The sequence below is a fragment of the Carettochelys insculpta genome, chromosome 10, assembly GCF_033958435.1.
Source record: "Carettochelys insculpta isolate YL-2023 chromosome 10, ASM3395843v1, whole genome shotgun sequence".
In the NCBI taxonomy this organism is placed as follows: domain Eukaryota; kingdom Metazoa; phylum Chordata; order Testudines; family Carettochelyidae; genus Carettochelys; species Carettochelys insculpta.
Window position 1 is genome coordinate 32,081,268 of NC_134146.1, and position 15,072 is coordinate 32,096,339.

Genomic DNA, 15,072 nt, shown 5'->3' on the forward strand with positions numbered 1-15,072 from the left:
TATAATGCAAAGCAGTTTTGGCTAAGGGAGGATAAGTTACTGCAGGTTGCAGCTCCTAAAATTGGCACTCTGGCCAGCAACGTCCCTGATGCAGCTGGACAAGGGATTTTCCTGGACCAGAGATCTGAGTAGGAAGGGAAGTTGCAGTCCATATCCTCAGGCAGCCCTGAGGGCCTGGAGCCAGGATCCCTGGCAGCCTCACTGGCAGGGTGGGAGTGGTGTGGAACTGTGTGGGCAGGAGCCTGCATCTCTCAGCAATCTGGGGGGTGAGGGGGTTTGAACAGCCACCCAGGGCCTGAGCCAGCGTCCTCTGGCAGTCCCACAGGGCTGGAGCTGTGTCCTGGGCAGCCCCATGGGGCCAGAGCCCAGGCCATCTTCCCCTGGCAGCTCTACTGCACCTGAGCTGGGGCTGGAGTGAGCTTCTTCTGACAGCCCCATGAGACCAGAGCAACTACACAGGGCTAGAAAAGCATCCTGGACAGCCTTGCGGGGATAGAGTTGAAGCTGGCTTCCCCAGCAGCCCTGCAGCAATGGAGCTGGGCTGGGAGCAGCCACACAGGGCCAGAACCAGCTTCTCCTGGCAGCCCCATGGGCAGCCACACAAGGCTGGAGCCACATCCATGCAGTCCTGCGAGGCTGAAGCTGGAGCCTGTGTCCTCTAGCAGCATGAGTAGGAGCCCCAGCAGCAGCCTAGGCCAGGGCACCAATATAGCAGCAATGAGTGAATAGCCCAGAGGTGTGGGGAGTTGGTGGCTTGGGAGCCAGTGGCAGGAAACCTCCTTTGGTTCAGGAAATTCTCTTGTTTGGGACTAGTCAGGTCCCAGCCATGTCGGACCAGAGACATGAACCCTGTAAAATTTTAACACATTGGTTGACAACTTACTCATCTCAAAGTATTCATTATTTAGCTTAATTTTTCTACACTGTAACACTTATGATATAGCTATACTATTGCAGCTCCAATAAAATATTAATTTTGTCTCATATGCCTGTATTCTTTGGACATGTGTCCAAAGTTAAAGTTAGGAAAAAGTTAAAGATTATGTAGAAAAATTAGATGTCTTCAGGTCATGAAATACATTCTAGAATACTCAAGGAGTTGATTGAGGCCACTAGCTATGATCTTTGAAAAGTCGTAGAAGTGGCGAGAGATTCCAGAAGACTGGAAAAGGGCAAATATAGTGCCCATCTATAAAAAGCGCAACAAGGACATTACAGACAAGTCAGCTTAACTTCAAAGCCAGGAAAGATAAAGGAGCAAATAATTAAGGAATCTATCTGCAAACATCTGGAAAGTAGAATCATAGAATACTAGGACTGGAAGGGACTTCGAGAGGCCATCGAGTCCAACCCCCTTCCCCAATGGCAGGACCAAGTACTGTCTAAACTATCCCTGACAGACATCTATCTAACCTGTTCTTAAATATCTCCAGCGATGGAGATTCCACAACCTCCCTTGGCAATTTATTCCACTGTTTGACCACCCTGACAGTTAGGAACTTTTTCCTAATGTCCAACCTAAACCTCCCTTTCTGCAGTTTCAGTCCATTGCCTCTTTTTCTATCCTCAGAGGCCAAAAAGAATAAGTTTTCTCCCTCCTCCTTATGATACCTTTTTAGATACCTGAAAACCGCTATCATGTTGCCCCTCAATCTTCTCTTTTTCCAAACTAAACAAGCCCAATTCTTTCAGCCTTTCTTCATAGGTGACATTCTCTAGACCTTTGATCATTCTTGTCACTCTTTTCTGGACCCTCTCTAATTTCTCCACATTTTTCTTGAACTGCGGTGCTCAGAACTGGACACAATACTCCAGCTGAGGCCTAACCAGCGCAGAGTAGAGCGGAAGAATGACTTCTCGTGTCTTGTTCACAACACACCTGTTAATGCATCCCAGAATCATGTTTGCTTTTTTTGCTACAGCATCACACTGTTGACTTTCATTTAGCTTGTGGTCCACTATAATCCCTAGATCCCTTTCTGCTGTAGTCATTCCTAGACAGCCTCTCCCCATTCTGCATGTGTGAAACTGATTGTTCCTTTCCAAGAGGAGCACTTTGCATTTGTCCTTATTAAACTTCATCCTGTTTACCTCAGACTTTTTCTCCAATTTATCCAGATCATTTTGAATTATGACCCTATCCTCTAAAGCAGTTGCAACCTCTCCCAGCTTGGTATCGTCTGCAAACATAATAAGCGTACTTTCTATGCCAATATCTAAACTGTTGATGAAGATGTTGAACAGAACTGGACCTAATATAGACACCTGCAGAACCCCACTTGTTATACTTTTCCAACAGGATTGAGAACCATTAAGAACTACTCTCTGAGTATGGTTATCCAGCCAGTTATTCACCCACTGTAGTGAGTCAGTATGGCCTCCTGCAGACCCGGAGGCAGGGGAAGCTATCCAGAGGCCCTGGTGGGCGGGGCCAGAGTCAGGAGACCAGAGGCCCGCCCCTCAGAGGGCGGGGCCAGGGGCTAAGGAGCCAAAGGCGGGACCCAGGAACCAGTCAGGGCTGGGCCTCCGGGCAGGGAGGACGTGCCTGCACGAGCTCCTCGGGGCCGAAGGGAGAGGGCCTGCGGCCGCCCGGCCAGGCCGGAGGAGCAGGCCCCCAGAGGCTCCACGCAATCCCGGGTCCGTATGCCCCAAGGAGACTACCCGGACTTCCCGGACCTACCAGGGCCTTCCCGCCGGCGGAGACCCCCCGCCTTGGAAGAGGCCCCGGGAGCGGGCTGCCCCAGAGTCCCGGCGGATCCTTACAGCACTCAGACCCAGGACCGCCTTGCGTCTCCTGTACTGCTGCCGCCTGACTACCTTAACGACGTTGTTATGGACGATTGGCCGGAGCCCCCAAAGGCGGATGACCCAGAGGAGACCGACCTAGGAGGACCCCTCGACCAGATGGACAGGGACCTGCCGCCAACAGAGGGTGAGGTAGGAAGTGGCCCGGGGAACGTCGCTCATGAACCAATGGCGCAGTGTGTTGCGGTCTGGATCCCCACTGCCGGGGTTGCATGTGAGCGACCCCCAGGGCCCCGGGCCGGGTCGCAGTGGAGTGGGAGGGCCTGCGACCCCCTACCCCCCTCCCTGACAGGGCCAGCCCCCGCTGAGCCTGTCTGTAAACCCTTGTGTTGCTGCCCCGCCCCAAACTGAGGGCTGGGCCGGTGTTTACCCTTGTGTTGCTGCCCCGCCCCAAACTGAGGGCTGGGCCGGTGCTTAACTCTTGTGAACTGCTGCCCCGCCCTGGACTGAGGGCTGGGCCCAGAACTATACAACTCTTGTGAACTGCTGCCCCGCCCTGGACTGAGGGCTGGGGCCTGTACGGTGGTAGCGGTGAGCCGCTGACTGCCCCCTCTTTTGTTGCCGCCCGCCCTAGACCAAGGGGCTGGGCGTCGCGGGACGTGTTACACCCACCATATAGTAGCCTCATCTAAATTGTATTTGCCTAGTTTTTTTATAAGATTATCATGTGAGACCGTATCAAATGCTTTACTAAAGTCTAGGTATACCACATCTACCGCATCTCCCCTATCCACAAGGCTTGTTATGCTATCAAAGAAAGCTGTCGGATTGGTTTGACATGATTTGTTCTTTACAAATCCATGGCTGTGTCTACACTAGCCCCAAACTTCGAAATGGCCATATAAATGGCCATTTCGAAGTTTACTAATGAAGCGCTGAAATACATATTCAGCGCCTCATTAGCATGCGGGTGGCTGTGGCACTTTGAAGTAGCCGGGGTCCATTTGAAAAGGAGCCCTGTGGCGGCGAGCCACATCAATTTCGAAGTCCACTTATTCCCATCTGCTCATAGGAATAAGGGGACTTTGAAGTAGGCAGGGTCCTTTCGAAAAAGAGCCCCGTCTGGACGAGCCACGCGGTGGCAAGCCATGTCAATTTCAAAGTGCCGCAGCTGCCCCCATGCTAATGAGGTGCTGAACATGTATTTCAGCGCTTCATTAGTTAACTTCAAAATGGCCATTTGCATGGCAATTTCCAAGTTTTTGGCTGGTGTAGACATAGCCCATGCTGGCTGTTCCCTATCACCTTACCACCTTCCAAGTGCTTGCAGATGATTTCTTTAATTACCTGCTCCATTATCTTTCTTGGCACAGAAGTTAAGCTGACTGGCCTGTAGTTTCCTGGGTTATTCTTATTTCCCTTTTTATAGATGGGCATTATATTTGCCCTTTTCCTGTCTTCTGGAATCTCTCCTGTCTCCCATGATTTTCCAAAGATGATAGATTAAAGGCTCCGATATCTCCTCTATCAGCTCCTTGAGTATTCTAGGATGCATTTCATCAGGCCCTGGTGACTTGCAGACATAATTTTTCAAAGCGATTTTTAACTTGTTCTTTTTTTAATTTCAACTTCTAACCCTACCCCTTTTGCACTGCATTCATTGTGTTGGGCATTCCTTCATCAGACTTCTCAGTGAAGACTGAAACAAAGAAGTCATTAAGCATCTCTGCCATTTCCAAGTTCCCTGTTACTGTTTCTCCCTCCTCACTGAGCAATGTCCCTACCCTGTCTCTGGTCTTCCTCTTGTTTCTAATATATATAGAAAGCCTTCTTGTTTCCCTTTATGCCTGTAGCTAATTTGAGCTGATTTTGTGCCTTAGCCTTTCTAATCTTGCTCCTGCATTCTTGTGATGTTGTTTGCGTATATTCACCCTTTGTGATTTGTCCTTGCATCCATTTTTTCTATGATCATGCAAGATCTCCTGGTTAAGCCAAGGCGGTCTTTTGCTATATTTTCTATCTTTCCTATGCAGCAGGATAGCTTGCTTTTGGGCCGTTAATAATGTGCCTTTGAAAAACTGCAAACTCCCCTCTGTTTTGCTTCCCATGGGACCTTACCTACCAGCTGAGTTTACCAAAATCTGCCCTCGTGAAATCCGTTATCTCTATTTTGCTGTTTTCCCTTCTTCCCTTCCTTAGAATTGTGAACGCTATGGTTTCACAATTACTTTCAAGTTCTCTACCAATTCCTCTATATATGTTAAAATCAAATCTAGAACAGCTTCACCCCAGTATCTTTTTCAATCTTTTGAGATAAAAAATTAAATCCAAGTAATGGGTAAGAGCATGCATTTGTCAAGAACAAATCATTTCAAACCAGCCTGATAACTTTTTTTGATAGGATAACAACCCCTGTGGATAAAGAGGAAGCAGTAGATGTGGTATATCTAGACTTTAGTAAAGGATGAGATACAGTATCATATGACCTTATTAGTAAACTAGGAAAATGTGACCTAAGTGGGGCTACAGGTGGATGCATAACTGGTTGGATAACTGTTCACATAAAGTAATTATTAATGGTTCACAGTCAGGCTGAAAGAGAATAACAATTGGGATTTCACATGAATCAATCTTAGGGCCAGTTCTGTTCAATAACTTCAGAAATTATTTAGATAATGGCATAGAGAGTATGCTTAGGTTTATAGATGATATCAAGTTGGAAGGGGTTACAAGTGCTTTAGAGAATAGGGTCAGAATTCAAAAAGATCTGGAGGCAAATACGATTAAATTCAATAAGGACAAATGCAAAGTACTCTATTTAGGAAGGAACAATCAGTTTCATGCATGCCAAATGGGAAGGGACTTCCTAGAAAGGGATCTAGGGGTAGTAGTGGACCACAAGGTGAGTATAAGTCAACAGTGTGATGCTGTTGCCAAAAATAAATAAATAAATAAATGTTCTGGGATGCATTAACACAAGTGCTGTGAATAAGACACGAGAAGTAATTCTTTTGCTTTACTCTGCACTGATTAGGCCTCAGCTGGAGTACTGTGTCCAGTTGTGGACTCCATATTTTAGGAAAGATGTGGAGAAATTGGAAAGAGATTAGAGAAGAACAACTAAACTGATTAAAGGTCTAGAAAATATCACCTATGAGAGAAGACTAAAAAAATTGGGTTTGTTTAGTTTGTGAAAAAGAAGGTTGAGAGTGGGCATGATAGCAGATTTCAAGTACCTAAAAGTGTGTTACAAGGAGGAAGGAAAAAATTATTCTCCTTAGCCTCTGTAAATAGGGCAAGTAGCAATGTGCTTAAATTGCAACAAGGTAGATTGGATATTAGGAAAAAATAAATTGCCTTGGGTCGTTGTAGTATCTCCGTCATTGGAGACATTTAAGAACAGGTGAGATAAACATCTATTGGGGATGATGTAGATGTTGCTTGGTGAGGCTGTGAGGCCAGGGAACTGGAGTTGATGACCTTTTGTGGTCCCTTCCAGTTCTAGTTTTCTGTAATTCTATACACTACAGTAGGCAAATCAATAAAAGCCCTAATAAAGATATGATGCAGCAGCATATCTTGATCCATGGTAGTTCACAGCCATTCTGTTAAAGGTCACAATTAGATACAGTACATTACAAAGACACTCCAAAGTCTGCAATGTTGCTACCTTAGGAAAGGTAAACCCTTTGAACAAGAAAAAGAGGGACTTGAGCTCTGACAGTGTAATACACTGCATAATTTAGTTATGGGTGGTAATTGCCAAGCAGATGGTAGGGTTGTATAAAATCAGTAACTGTGTAACCAATCAAAATTTTATCAGTTAAGTAGTTACCTGGGAGTAGGGAGGGAAGGGTGCTAGAGGGGTATCCCATGCCCAGTGTACTGGCTGCCACCAGCATCCCTGCATGCATGGGATCCCAGCTTCTGGCCCTGCACTTCGGGCTCTATCACCAGCAGCATTCTGATGGACCCCTGCTGGCTTCCAGGCAGCAATCTAAAGGAACCCCGGCTGCTGAGTTGGAGCCCAGCTGTAGGGCTAGCTGCCCAAATGGACACCAGCTGTGGGATCAGCAGAATGGAAGGACCTGGACTGTGAGGTTAGTTGGCAAGATCCTAGACAAAGTTTAACCATTAACAGAAATTAAAAAGCATCAACTTTTCAGATAACCAGTTAAACTCGTACATCTCTAGTAGCCACAGGTAATGGGGGGAGAGAAAGAAATGGGCTATGGATATGATGAGAAATTACATATTTCAAAACAACCCCCCCCACCACAAACTTGAGACAACTAACTGTCCAAAATCTTTGTTACTGCAGATTGGAGGTTGCCCAATGCTGCTTCATGCCCTTCCAGAGTGCTGGGAGTATCTACGCTTAAACCTCTCAAAACAAAGTACAAAATTAAGGTAGGTGCCACCCCCATAATGTGATTTTTAACTTTCCTCCCTTTGAACAATATCCCAACAACACATTAGCACTTTATTCTTAGAGATGCTATAGCACACTTTGGGAAGACAGCATGCGACCCTCTTGTAACAAAGTCTAATTCTTTCGCTTGTCTACAGCAAAGCTTGGGTTAGATCCAGCTAAACAAACAGGAGCTGCTCACAATTGGACCATCCCATACTGACCAAGTGTATAGAACTGAATGTTGAAATATATTTGATCCCTCAAGATACGCATGCATCACAGTGACATCTCTGCAGTTCAATACATTTAATTGAATAGCGTTAATGGCAGCTGGAGTGCTTGTAGATAAGTGTTTTAATTTGATTCTGTAGAATACAACTCAAACAATGACCCAGTCTCTTAGTCCTACCTCATGTCTGTTTATTATGGCAGCACTGTAACTGAACCATTGACAGTGATTATTGATAGCTCCATGGGATAACATTGTCAAATTTTATTCAAAACTATATCACAAGGTGGGCAAAAGTCAGGATCAGCAAATGTTGACAAGGACATCCCTTTTATAATCCCTCTGCTGTTTCTGGACCAGGGGAATGAGAAAGATGAAGGTAGCAAATTTTTGCCTTTGCATCAACTGTTGCTGACATCAGTTTCTGTGCCTGCTCTTGCAGGCTGCTGACCCTTAGCTTTGGAGTAGTGGTTATGTGCCCACGAGTGTTGGTTGTGTTGAATTTTAGAGTTAATTATTTCAGCTCTGGTATGATTTTGCTATTGAAAAGTGTGTGTTTGCACACTTGGTAATTTCCCGGTTGCTAATATATACATAGAGAGAGACCTGTAACTCCATTGTAGCTCCTCCTTTCTCCTGAAGAAGGGACATTTGATGTCACTTTGTAATTCTGAAGAGGGGAGGATAGGAGGTGTTTCAGAGGACTGTGTGGACTTGATTGCAGGGTTGATAACATTTGCTGCTTCTGGATTGTGCATATCTAAGCCTTCATAAGATGTGAAGAGGAAACAAGTGAGGGTGTTTGTGTAGATGCTCCCACTTCTGCATTTCTGTTCCTTTAGGAAAGAAGAAGAGCTGGAGCCTCTTCATTCTCCATCATGTCATTACCAAATGCAGTAGAACATCAGTCCCGTATTTGGTTATGAAAACTATCTTTCCCTCCCCATCTGACAGTGGTGTTGAGAGTAATCTGGACTTAACATCACAGTGGTGAGTTTAGGGATGCTTTCTGTACTCCACAAGTTCCCTGGAAGAGCTAGTGGGGATCCGCAGTCTAGTTCACTGTTAAAACTAACAAGCAAGTCATGCAGCAGCTTACAGATAAACTTTTGTGGGGCAGACCTAGTTCTTCAGAGCTGGAGATCTGGAGTTCAGTGTTGTGATTCTGAGATTTGTTGTGCTTTTTTTAAAGCACTGGTACCTAACGTGATTATAAAACTCAGCTGTCATTTTAAAAGTTTCTAGCCCTTATGCTTGTGAACAAAATCTTGAAAATGTGCATCCCAAAAGTCCAAAAAACTAGTAGGCAAACTGTACTGTAGTATAGGTTAAACCTCTCTAGTTCAGCATCAAGTTTACTTCCTGACCCCCAGAAGTTCAGTATTGTCTAGTAGCATTACCAACATGTTCACTGCTTACTGGACTCTTAGAAAACATTTAGTGGTAAATTAGAGCTAAGTAATAACATAGAACATAGAGAGCCAGGACTGGTGGCTGTAAGCAAACTTCATGGGACTGTGGGAGACTTGGCCACACCCATGATAATTGGTCATTTGGATAACTAAAATCATGCCAGCCCATGGCTGTTCTGGATGAGGCTGTGTCAGACTAGAAAGGGCCAGCCTGTAGTAGTATTAAAAACTTAGTTTTTTAAAAATCTTGTGATTTTTGAACATTTGGCATTGCCAATACTGTTATGCCAGTTTTAAGGTGAAGGTCTAAAATGCAGTTATGATTACATAATACAATAGGGCCTCAGCACTCGTGAGAGTTCTGTGTTGTGACTCGTGAGACGCTCCTGTACTCAGTACTGTCCTGGAACCCTGTTTGCATTTTTTTAAGGAAGAGAAGCATTCGTGCATTTGTAGCATCCTGAATGTGGATCCAGGACTGGATCTAGGCAGAGGTTTTATAACGTGGAGGGAGAACAGGTTACTGACATCTAACCATGGTTGCCTCTACACACTGAGTTACAAATGGGAATAAACCAGGTTCTCTTTCTAAAATATGGTTTTACGTTTCTTATAACTATTAAATGATACACAGTGTGTCAGTGAAAAGCAGCCACCTCTGAAGTGAAAGGGAATAACCAGGCACATAGCACACCTTATGAAGTGAGCAAGGGGAAATACCACACAAACCATAATGTGCGTATAAGATTGGGTAAGATCTTGCTGTAAATAAGGAGTACTGAGCTTTGTAAGATACCAAAATGTACGGAATCTGATTAGATTGGTAATGCCATACCATTTCTTATTATCAGGAATCCTAGTTTTCTGTGTGTGTAGGAGGGGGAAAGGTAGAGCTGCCTTATAAAAAGTCATAAATGTATCTGTCTTCAGTTAAAATGTAACTCTGAACTTTAGTTTCCCTAACCACAATAGATACAGTAATCTGTTGAACATAATGTCAATTGATTAATGTTGTGGCTGGGGAACATTCTATTATCCTGTTCATTGCATTAACTGAACCACCAGCTGCCAGAGGCGTTCTGTCCAAGTTTCCCACTCCCATTTTAAAACAAGGGACAGAGAGCTCCTTTTTCCATTCTCCTGATTATCTGAATTTTTGATTATCTAATCTGGCCCTGGTCTCAATTAGATTGGATAAATCAAGGTGTCTGTGTGTGTATGTTTCATTTTTTTCACAAGATTCTCTGTAAAAACACAAATTCCATATTTTTTTAGGGCAAACAGATTTCTAGAATCCCTGCTTATTAGCAGTGGTTCAAAACGGTGAACGCATTCAAACTTGTTTATTTGGAAATACCTAATCTTTTATATGGTGCAGATGGGCATATTTCATCTTTAACTGCTTTCTAAGGTACCTATTTCTAATCCTATAGGAGTATGGATTTGTGCACATCGGGCTTTTTTAAACACTATGTAGCATAACTTCCAGCACTCATTTCAGCGGGAAGAGTTGAGGGGGGGGGGGTGAGTGTGTTTCAGATTGCTAGCATGTATCTTTTACTCTCTGTACTGCTATCTTCCTCAATTGCCACCTGCCCGTTCTTACATTATCACTGAAGTAAGTAGTAAAAACAGAACAGAGAGAGTTAGTCCTGTTCCCAGTGTAGTTGATGGGGAACAATATCAGCATCTGATGTCAATTCTAGCTACGCATTTGTGACATTTTCCTAGTAAAGACCTAGCGTCTATACTGTCGCATTGGCCTCCCTTGCTCCACACGATACCATGGAGTATGGAGGTCGACTGCTGAGCCTAGAGCGATTTTGCTGCGTCGTCACCAGATGTGCAAAATCGAACTCTGGAAGATTGACCCTGACCAGGTTAATCTTCCACTTAGTATTGAAAAACCCTTGTTTACTGACTGACTCTAGTCTTTGAGGATAAAAACACGCTTCATTCTTTTTGACCATAGAAGGGGAAATTTCTGTTTGGGTTACATCATCTGCTGAAATGTCTCCTGTTATATTCTGAGACTCATAAGGGCATCTCATCAGTTGTTAATGAACTTGGCATAAAAATGACATTGGTAGCTGTCTCATGTAGCTTCCTGTTTTTTCTGCTACTTAGGGCTAATTCCTATTTTCCTTGTTTGATCAAAAATATCATTGACTTCACTGGAGTTCTGAGTAAAGAGATCAGGATCCTTTATCAACTGCATCTCCTGTGTCTCATTCATTTCATCTGGTTTTTTTTTTAATGTTTTTTAAGATCTGCTGTAGAATTCAGAATTTTCTTTCATAATGAGGTAAAACATGTTAAATCTCTTGGACAGGATGATCTAACAACAATATATTTTGGTGTCCACTCCAGGGCATCTTTAAATGAGAGCTGTTCACAGAAGCTTTTCCTGGAGTAGCAGATGAATCAAAGAAAGGCGAATTAATACAAATAGCTCTAATATAGCTGAGCAGGTAAACATTCTCTCTCTCTCTCTGGTGCACTGAAAAGGATAATTATGTCAAACTACTTATGAATTGTAAAGTTACATACTGTCGTAATATGAAAGCAGTACACAAAGTGTACATAGTTTCTAATTTGCAAAACTGGAAATTCAAAATATTTTTCCATAACTCTTAGAATTTCTTTAAAAATGCTCCTGTTATGCAAGGACCCACATAATACACATAAGCACATATTGAAGTAGAGTGACACAGAATTGTGTGTGTTGAAGCCTCATGATTTTGCACTCAGTTATTAGGATATTAATAATTCTGACTTAGATTATCCTAAAGGTTATAATAAACAAAATATGTGTTTAAAATGTTATATACTAGAATTCTTTAAATCATAGAACACTAGGACTGGAAGGGACCTCGAGAGGCCATCGAGTCCAGCCCGCTGCCCCAATGGCAGGACCAAGTACTATCTAAACCATCCCTGACAGACATCTATCTAACCTGTTCTTAAATATCTCCAGCGATGGAGATTCCACAACCTCCCTTGGCAATTTATTCCACCGTTTGACCGCCCTGACAGTTAGGAACTTTTTCCTCATGTCCAGCCTAAACCTCCCTTGCTGCAGTTTAAGCCCCGTTGCCTCTTGTTCTATCCTCAGAACTGAATACTGAAGTAGTGTTGCCTGTGCCTTCCTCTTTTACTTCTGGATGATTTCGAAGGAAGCAGAACTGTGGTATAATTGTAAAAATGGAGTATGCTGAAGTAGGCTGAGCTGCTTGCATTACTTCACCACAAAGGAAATTTCAGGACAGAATACGTATCAGTAACTCTGTGTGTGTGTTTTAATATAAACCCAGGAATTCAGGTTTAAGACACATGTACACATGTTAAGGTATGGTAATGCATGATTAAAGCATGCAAACAGGTTTACCTGTGCCCTGTAGTGAGGCTGCACAATAAGAGTGGATTAATAGTATTTTAGTGTTTACAGTATCTCAAATTAAGCTGATTTTTTAAAGGTCTATCGGTTTAATACTTTTCTGAGTTTGAACACTCTAAATTTTTTTTTTACAAAGGATACATTTTTGGCTGAAAACTAGTTAAGTGTCCAGTTACCTGAACAATGAGGGTAAACCACGGTGCATAGTGATTAAAATCTTTGAATTGGTTTTTTTAATAAACAAATCTAATTCTAGTAACAGAGAGGAAGCCGTGCTTGTCTATACACTATCAAACCAAAAAGCAGTCAAGTAGCACTTTAAAGACTAGCAAAATAGTTTATTGGGTGAGCTTTCTGTCCCACGAAAGTTCACCCAATAAACTATTTTGCTAGTCTTTAAAGTGCTACTTGACTGCTTTTTGGTTTGAAAGTCTAATTCTAGTTTTGGTGTAATGCCAGTAGGGGGCAGTAAACTTCTTCAGTAAGCTGAGCTTTTACACTTTTCTTTTAATGTCTATAAATACACGGAATGCTGTTTGGAAAAAAAATCAAAATTTTTCATACTTTCAAAAGGTAAATAGTTTTTTAAAGTCTTTTTACAATGTCTTTGAGGAATAGGTCTTTGTAGCTCAAAAGGTAGTCTCTTCACCAACAGTAGGTAGTCCGTCATGTCCAACGATGACATCTTGAGCTTGTACAGGCTCCTCGGTTGTAGACTCACATGTGGCTGAGGAGTCCAAGGTTTGAACAGCATGGGCGTTCACAGTGGGGGCAAGGGAAGTGTCCTGGCTCTGTTGGTGTGGCTGCTGCTGTTTGCTTTCTTCCTCTCACGAGCATCAAGGAGACGTACACATCGCTGCTCTTCAAAGTTGTCATACATGTGTCGTATGAGAGCACGCTAGCCTGTTCGGTCTTTTGCATGCTGCTCTAGCTGATCTGGTTTTAAACCAGCATGAGCAACGTTGGCCTTCACACAGTCTTTATACCTCTTGAGAGGCCTACCTTGATTCCTTTTGCCCTGGGAGAATTCACCATAGAGGAGTTGCTTAGGGATTCTTGACTCCTCCATTCGCATGACATGCCCTGTCCAGCGAAGCTGGGCTTTCAGAATCATGGCTTCGATGCTCTTGGTTCCTGCTCTGTCCAGGACTGCCAGGTTCATAACTCTGTCCCTGCCATTGAAGAGCAGTATTGACCTCAGGCTGCCTGTGTGGCTCTTCAAGAACAAGGACAACAAAGCTGACTGTGGAAATTACCAGGGCATCTCCCTTCTTTGTACTGCTGGGAAGATCTTGGCTCGAGTCATCCTCAACCATCTGATCACCAGCATCTCAGAGGAGAACCTACCAGAGGCACAGTGTGGTTTTCGCCCAGGCCGCAGCACCTTTGACATGATCTTTGCTGTTTGTCAGGTCCGGGAAAAGTGCATAGAGCAGAACTTGGATCTGTACGCTGTCTTTATAGACCTGACCAAGGCATTTGACACCATCAACAGAGAAGCCCCATGGATTATCCTGTCAAAACTTGGCTGCCTGAGAAGATCCGTTAGCCTCATACGTTCCACAATGACATGACTGGCTTTGTTCTTTCAAATGGTGAGTCTTCAGATCCATTTGAGATATTGAACGGTGTGAAGCAAGGGTGCGTGCTGGGCCCAATGTTATTCAACCTCTTTTTCAGATGCGTCCTCAGCCACGCAGTTAGGGACCTGGACCATGGAGTCTACATAAAATACGGACTTGATGGGTCACTTTTCGACCTTCGTCATCTGAATGCTAAAACCAAGATGCTTGAGAGACTCATCCTTGAAGCCCTTTTTGCTGATGACTGTGCACTTATGGCACACAAGGAATCTGATCTCCAGCTCATCGTCAACAAGTTTGCTGATGCCACTCGCCTCTTTGGTTTGACCATCAGCCTAGGAAAGACTGAGGTACTGTTTCAACCTGCTCCAGGATCTGCTGCTCTTCCTGCTTCAATCTTTATTGAAGGAACAGAGTTAAAAACAGTAGAGGAGTTCAAGTACCTTGGCAGTGTGATAGCCAATGATGGCTCCCTTGACAAAGAAATCAATGCCAGAATCTGCCAGGCCAGCTGGGCACTAGGAGGTCTGAGACCACAAATGTTGAATCAGCACAATATCCGACAGTCCACTGAACTGAAAGTGTACAAGGCTGTAGTCTTGACCATTTTCCTGTATGGCTGTTAAACCTGGACCTTGTACAGAAAACATATAAAACTGCTGAAGCGCTTCACCAACAGATTCGTCTACCATAGCGGTCTCAAACTCGTGGCCCGTGGGCCATCTACAGGCCAGAGCATATTTGCAATCTGGCCTGAGAGTCCTGGCAGTCTGGGGATGGTGGTGGTGGGGAGTGTCCATATTGATCCCTCAAGCCCTAGCCCTTCCTGCCATTGCCCACCCCTCTCTCCCACATTGCACCATGACCTCTAAGGGACATGGCTTTGGAGGTTACAAGGAGTGGTATGGTGTGGGGTGGCAGCAACGGTCAGGTCTCCTCCACACACTCCTGGTGGTGGGAACCATTGGGAATCAAAGCAAAGTGGAAGGAGTGTGCTCACAAGGTATGCTCTGCTTCTCAGTGGGGAATACAGCGGGGTCTGACTGTTGATGCTTCCCTGTACCAGGCACACACACCCTGGTAACATCCAAGGCCATGCTCCTTGGAGGTTGGGGTGCAGTGGTGGGGAGAGAGCAGGCTGGTGGTGGGAAGCGCTGGGGTTTGGGGAATGGGTACAGACACCTCCCTCACCTCCTGGGTACCATGAGTTCTGGGCTGAATTGTCCATAGATAGTGCACAGATTGTGATTTTGAGATTCTAGTCTAGTAAAAGATATCACCCACCTCGTCTC

General features: G+C 44.3%; 1 protein-coding gene across 12 annotated transcripts in view; it reads left to right on the top strand.

Moving 5' to 3' along the window:
- The window catches only part of B3GALNT1 (beta-1,3-N-acetylgalactosaminyltransferase 1 (Globoside blood group)), a 131,745-nt gene that overhangs the window by 1,283 nt on the left and 115,390 nt on the right, over positions 1 to 15,072 (top strand). For 3 of the 12 annotated variants that reach the window (XM_075004730.1, XM_075004735.1, XM_075004734.1), the window contains exons 2-3: positions 7,067 to 7,155; positions 11,171 to 11,271. Coding sequence is in view for 1 of the 12 variants with exons in the window: in XM_075004736.1 (XP_074860837.1) it covers positions 2,644 to 2,937; positions 7,067 to 7,155; positions 8,231 to 8,288 (441 nt within the window). In the remaining 11 variants the exon portion in view is untranslated. Of the gene's footprint in view, positions 1 to 2,148; positions 2,938 to 6,734; positions 6,846 to 7,066; positions 7,156 to 8,230; positions 8,662 to 11,170; positions 11,272 to 13,609; positions 14,549 to 15,072 lie in introns of those variants that run through there. The other 9 variants (XR_012646903.1, XR_012646906.1, XR_012646902.1 and 6 more) reach the window with 7 other exon arrangements.